Source organism: Microtus ochrogaster, unplaced genomic scaffold (genome assembly GCF_000317375.1).
Source record: "Microtus ochrogaster isolate Prairie Vole_2 unplaced genomic scaffold, MicOch1.0 UNK4, whole genome shotgun sequence".
Taxonomy (NCBI): Eukaryota; Metazoa; Chordata; class Mammalia; order Rodentia; family Cricetidae; genus Microtus; species Microtus ochrogaster.
The window spans coordinates 6,917,759-6,924,465 of NW_004949102.1; the positions used below are offsets into that span (position 1 = coordinate 6,917,759).

At 47.3% G+C, this 6,707-nt stretch overlaps 1 protein-coding gene across 2 annotated transcripts in view; it reads right to left on the bottom strand.

Annotated features, from left to right (window-relative positions):
- Positions 1 to 5,586, bottom strand: part of Ube2h (ubiquitin conjugating enzyme E2 H) — an 84,946-nt gene extending 79,360 nt beyond the window's left edge. For both annotated transcript variants that reach the window (XM_026788566.1, XM_005365769.3), the window contains exon 1: positions 5,084 to 5,586. In XM_026788566.1, coding sequence (XP_026644367.1) covers positions 5,084 to 5,136 — 53 coding nt within the window. In that variant the 5' untranslated portion in view covers positions 5,137 to 5,586. The remainder of the gene's footprint in view (positions 1 to 5,083) is intronic.
- Between the last annotated feature and the right edge of the window lie 1,121 nt (positions 5,587 to 6,707).

Genomic DNA, 6,707 nt, shown 5'->3' on the forward strand with positions numbered 1-6,707 from the left:
GGCAGGCGGATCTCTGTGAGTTCGAGACCAGCCTGGTCTACAGAGCTAGTTCCAGGATAGGCTCCAAAGCCACAGAGAAACCTTGTCTCGAAAAAACCAAAAAAAAAACAACAACAAAAAAAAAAATGTTTGCACACAGAGAAAGGTCTCTTACAGATCACACCTACCTACACAAGATTTTTTCCTTCTAAAAGTTGAACTTTGCCGGACAGTGGTGGCACATGCCTTTAATCCCAGCACTCAGGAGGATCTCTGTGAGTTAGAGGCTAGCCTGGTCTGCAGAGCAAGTTCCAGAATAGGCTGCAAAGCTAGCGGAAAAAAAAACAAAACAAAAAACAAACAAACAAAAAAAAACTTACCTTTTAGGCCTGTTCCACTACACCTTCACTACAAAAATCACACAAATTTCTGCTTTGCCAAAGTGTTATTATAATGATCTATTTGCCACCAAAATCTACACAAGGAAGACAAATTCAAAAATCTTGGAATTGCCAAATCTTTAACTTTGAGCTTTAAGACCATGAAACTGTTCTAACTTTCATCTTACCAACTCACTGAGAGGCCACAGGAAAAAGAGGTCAACCACAGGCTGCCAATGGACACTGGGGCTAGTTAAAAGATTGTCCACACTTTGAACACAAATTAAACAGTAACAATGCCTAACTTGGGGATAGAATAACTGCTGATTAACAGCAAAACATCAAAGTTAAAGTCAATGGTAAATGCCTTCACATTTCATGCTTGCTTCTGTTCTAATGCCTACTTTTTAAAAAAAGGCATTGAGATATATGAGAAATACTTTTCAATTTTATAAAAAAGAACACCAGGTTTGGTTATTTGAGACAAAGTCTTTATGAAGGCCTAACTGTCCTTGACCTCAAAGACACCCACCTGCCTTTGCCTCCCAATCATTGGAGTTAAAGGTGTGAGACACCACCATGCCTGGCAAAAAAAAAAAAAAAAAAAAGAAAAAGGAAGGAAGGAAGGAAAAAAATTAATTTTGAAAATACAAAATATTCTAAAAAGCAAGATGCTAACACACAATGCTGATCTGGCATGCTGTCCTTCCTGGCTTAAAGGAACAATTTAATAACTAATTCCATAAACACTATGTCCACCACACTCATCTTTTCACTATTTCTCCACAGACACACAGTGCCTGACACAAATAGGGGGCACAAATATTTAAGGGTTCAAACTTATTACAGAAAATTTCTGGATAATCTCTCAGGGCTGCAAACCCACCAGGCTTTCAGCTTTGGAGGTCCATTTCCACCACACCTTTATTTAAAACATCATAACCTGTCTTGTTACCAAAATCCTTCTGGAAAAGACAGTCTCTGAAAACTCAGTATTCTGTAATTTCCAAATATTACAGCAATAGCAGGGTGAGCCAATTACCCATTATGATAAGATCCCGTTTTCTGGTTTAATTTTCTTGAATCTTAAGAGTACAGGGTTTTTTCCTCGTGGAAAATACACTTGGTCTTGTGAGCAGCTCACAAGGCCTCCCCAGCCCCCACCTCTTTTGCATGTAAACACACTCTTGTCACACACTCCCATCAGCTGTTTGGTAGCTCCACCCCTCCTCCTTTTCCGGGTAGTAACAGAGCAGCCAATGAGCTGCAAGGAGCTGTGCCTACGGCCTTTTGCCTGCATAGGCTTTTCCAAAACAAGCAGCTCTTGCCTTCAGCAGGGGCACTGGTTCACAGATAAAAGGCTCATCAGGACTGTGCAACAGGGCGAGACAGTCACCCCCACCAACAAGGAAACCCATGTAACCTGAGCTGTTTGTTCCTCCACCGGGGAGAACTTCTACCAATATTCCTTTAGGGCAAATCACGCTTAAGGTCACCAGAGTCCCAGGTCTCAGACAATCTAAATAATCAGTGGTTGCCGAGGGAAACCTCAAAGGTTGGTGATCCCGGGCTGCTCTAAGGCTGGCAATCTCCCTGACTCTGGCAAGCAAATGGCTGCACTATCCACGACCATTCCACCGGACCGAGGCTAAGGACAAGGGCTTTGATTCCACAGCGCCCAAAAGTCATGTAAATCAGTTTCTCGGCTCCTGTGGAGGTTTGCACAACCCTCAGCTGAGGCTCAGAAGAGAAACAATGAATGAGTCAGAGTTTCAGAGCATAATCGCCCAGCAGATTAAGTGCACTGGTGCAAAACACTCACTCCCTGCATAACTTGGGAGTCAGCTCTCTTACCAACCAGTCACAAAAGAAAAATCAGACTCCGGAGAGACGGTATCTAGCTAGCTAGGTGGTGGAGAGCAGCGACCAATTAGTCACACGTCCTCTTCCCTCCCTACCCCCACACCGCTACTTTCCTACTATATAGGTTCCCTGCCAGGCAGTAAATCCTTGTGGCATAATTACGCCCAGAGACAGCCAAAAATGGGCTGAAACAGGAGACTTCGACGAAACCGGCTATTAGCCTCCACACCAAAGAAATCATCCAGGGACAAGGGACAAGAAGTGCTATACATTCCTTTAGACCTCCTTCCACTTCCTTACCACCATCTTCGTGGTTAACCCTCGAACTGACAAGCAATTGCACGCATCTCAGCAGGAGGCTGGGGAATCTGCTCTTCAATTTTTCACTAAGTATACCTTACCCCAAAACTGTGAACTCCACTTGGGCCTACTGATGGAAATTCAATTGAGAAAGGAGGCCATAAAATCCTCCACGACACACACCAACACACAAAGGGAAATTCGAAAATTTTTAACTTCCAAACTACATGAAACCAGAAAATAAACTCGGGGCAGAGATAACCTCTAGCTTTCAAATCAAAACTGCTACCCTCTTATCTCAGAGAGCGACAATTTTAAAGAGCCCTGCTTTCTTTTGTCAGCAAAGGGAAGGTGGGGAAAGCACAGAAGCCAAGGCATCTTTGCCTTTCTTCATCTTCTACTAAAAATAAGCTATGAAATAAGCCACTTAGGGAGAGGGGAAAAGAGACACCCTGCTGTTCTTTGTCTGTTTCCCTCTCCCTCACCACCCCCCACACCCGCCACCCCCCACACACACCCGGACTCCTAAACGCAGTAATCATTCTAGATGCCACAACTACTACGTGAACAAAAGGCACTGTATGGCAAAGGCATCAGGTCAAGCTAGGTCTCAATCTTTATCCTCAATCTTTAGGAAATCTATGCATGAACATAATTCGAGGAACTGACATCGATCAAAAACAGCTGGATTTTCCCCCCATCCCAATTATATATTAGGGTGAAATTCACATTAGGTGTGACAGTCAACTCTCAATTCAAGTCAATAATAACTTCTGAGTCTGCCACCATGTCATTTCCTAGTTTCTAAACAAAAATAAAGCCTCAAACTGCCTTGTGTAAAATGTACACACAGCCATAGTTACAAGTTTTCCTGTGGTCTTAGGAAAAGCCAACATTCCTGGTGTAATTCACAGATTTAAAAAGCAATCAGCCACAAACGGCTCATAAAGAGTTGATTTCACTTGTGCCTAGGTGTATCTGGCATATTTCCTTTTATTACTGGCTGCTCTGATCCCTCCTATTACCCTTTCCCCCAACCCTCCAACTTCAGAGTTTACCCAGTATTCAGTATTCTTAATGTCTAGCCCCTGGCAAAGGAGAAAAACACGGTCTTATTACTGAAAAGATGGATTGGACAGAAAAAAAATAAAAAAAAAAAAAACAACTCTTGCCTAGGCAACTTCCTCTCCCATCCCCCAAATTAAAATCCTATGCAAAAACTACTTTATAAAAAACTTTAGCAAATTTCATAACTGAGTTTCTGCCAACCACCACGGATCGCTCGAAAGGGTAAAACAATCAAAAACAGTAACAAATTAAAGAAGGAATTCACCTGAAGAATCTAGCCAAACAACTTGAGTTATATAAACAAAATCCTGCAACAGGGGGAAACGGTGGGGGAAGGGGGCGAGGCAGAAAGAGAAACAGGAGACAGGACTCTTTTTAACAGCCTTTCACCTTCCCCGGAGGGATTAGCTATTTAGAACACCAGCTTCTCGCCCCCCCCCCCCATTGGCCCTCAAAAAATAAAAAACATTTCTTAAATACTCGATTTGTCTCAGGAACCTTCGCGAATTTCTCTAGCTAGTCATGAAATAATCAGTCTGGATTCCAACCAAAACCACTGCCTGGAAGACTTATCAGTTACAGTTCTCTCACTGCAACCTCGGGTGCACATATAAAGTTGGGGGAAGGGGATAGAAAATAAAAGATGTCACTCGGCCCAGATCAGGGCAAGCAATCCCCAAGAACCGTTCTCTCACAGAGGGAGTTATGCTCAAGTGGCTAGGACAGGGGCTATTTTGTTCAGGAGCTCCCCTTTCTCTCCTTCCTCCCAGCTGTCAGATCCACAATATGGAGGAGGGTGGCCTGCCAGCTAAGAGGGCCTGGGGGTCCTCACTGCACGCACTAAGAGTGGGATAGGCTTTGTCAGTCGAGAGAAAAACAGGGACGTTCTCCAGACCAGAAGGCTTAACAAGAGTGTCTGATTTAAAACACACGGAGCTCTTTATTACAAGAGGGGCCTGAGCAGACTACTCTCTTCCTAATATAGAAAGGAATTAGGGATAAAGAAGGTCGATTGAGTTACCCCAGTTTAAACAGCACTGTGAGTGGAAGGAACCCGGACACCTCAGAAAAGAAAAAAAAAAGAATAAGAAGAAAGGTTTCCCTCTCAGGAAATTTCTATCATGAGTCCATAAATCCAATGCTAGCAAACAGGAAGCAAAGACCCTGAAGATGAGCTCCCGGTGACGAAGGAGGTGGCTAGTTAGCCACCCCACCCCCCCAAGAAAGGGCCGTCTTAGGAATCCAAACGTCGTGGAGGAAAAGTCACGGGCTCCGGGGGGTGCAGGGAGAGCGAGGAGCAACACACATCTCGGGGGGCTGCAGATAAAGGGGACCTGAAAAAGCCCTCGGCTCCGGAGAGGTGCTAAGGGGCCGCCGTAGGCACCCGGGGAAGGAGGGGAGGCGCGGCCAGTGGCCTGGAGTGCCGCGAAGCCCTCGCCTGGGCACCCCCACCCGCCCCACACGCAGTCCGAATTCCCCTCCATGAAGGATACAGCTTGACTACGTCCGTGTCCATCCGCCTCTTGCCGGGACTGGGGGATGACATGTTGTCGCCGCCGCCGCTGCCTCCCCGTCGCCTGCGCCGCCGCCGCCTCTCTCCCCTCCTTGGCCCGTCTGTCACGGGCCCCGGGCCCAGCTCGCAGGGTCCCGCGGCCGCGCCGGCTCCTCGGCCGAGGTGGCAACACCCGCGCGGTCCCGTGGGGTCCGCTCAGCCGCAGCCGCCGCCCCCCGCACGGGGGAACACCGGGCACTGCCCCGCCGAGTGGGGGCGGGGATCCAGGCGCCCGCTCGGGCTGCCCTCCGGTGAGGCTCCGCCGAGGCCCGGGCAGGCGCTGCTCCGCGCCGTGCGCCGCTCCCCCCCGCCTGCGCTCGCTCGCTCGTCCGCCTGCCCGCCCGCTCACGCTCTCGCCAGCTCCCAGCTGCTTCCTCCACAAGCCGACGACTCCAGCACGGTCGGCCTCTCTACCCGAGCCTCGCTCAAGGCGCCGTGATGTCACCTCTGTGACGTCATCTGAGGGGCGGGGATCTGGGGAAGGGGCGGGGCGTCGTCGCGGGGTAAATTTCTCCAGGGAGTTCTGGGAGATGTAGTTCCTCTTTCTCCTGCCCGCCTGTATCCCTCTGTCCCCTCCCCCAACCCCCCCTCACACTTCATCGCTCAACTGCCAGTGTCGTTACCATCAACATAAACGATGGTAGTAAATAATGGCAGTATGATTGCATTCATGTGCTTTATGAGCCACCCTCACACACAATGTTACAAAGGGCTGTTTGGATATGGAGGAGGCCGAAGTGGCAATTACTCAGACTGGCGTCCAAATCTGGAAATTCCCATACCAGCATGTTCTCTGCACTCTACTTCCTTTTCAAATGGAAAGAATTCGTTTGCAGGGATTGTAGACTACAGCAAGGCTTCCTCAGAGCTTGCAAACCAGGCTTCATTAATCCTCCACACAAGACCCGTAATTCCTGGAGTGCAGTAGAAGCAGCAAGGTGGCAAGAACAGAAATAATTGGGTACCAACATCCTTGTTCTACAGAATCTGAGGTAGGTTTTAAACTCACAATGTGTGTTACTGATAGACGGACCCTAAATATGCCCTAATTCAGAACAAAGATGGTTCTGCCCTCCAAACTCCCATTTCAACCATATGTATTTGCTTATTCATTTAATGAACATTAAGTGCCACTGAGTTCTTATGGCTGTGAGTTCATGAGGATATAGTGGGAATGAAGATAAAATTTACACAGTCCTCCCAGAATGACCTCAGTGTCAGAAACACCACTAAAGCAGGGCCTGTCTTGAAAAACAAACAAACAAACAAAAGCCCTAGAAGGGCCTTCGGCTTACTCAGTTAGCATAGGCAGTTGAACAAAGTTCTCAGGTGGTTCCCTCACAGTGAAGTTTGAGAGATACTTTTTGAAGTTTGAGGGCTCCAAGAGCAATGGGCTAATGTTGAGCATCCTTTGCTCCTATCATTCTAGCCCTTAATACGCCAGCTATTTTTTTTTTTGTTTTTTGTTTTTTTTTTGGTTTTTCGAGACAGGGTTTCTCTGTAGCTTTGGAGCCTGTCCTGGAACTCCCTTGGTAGACCAGGCTGGCCTCGAACTCACAGAGATC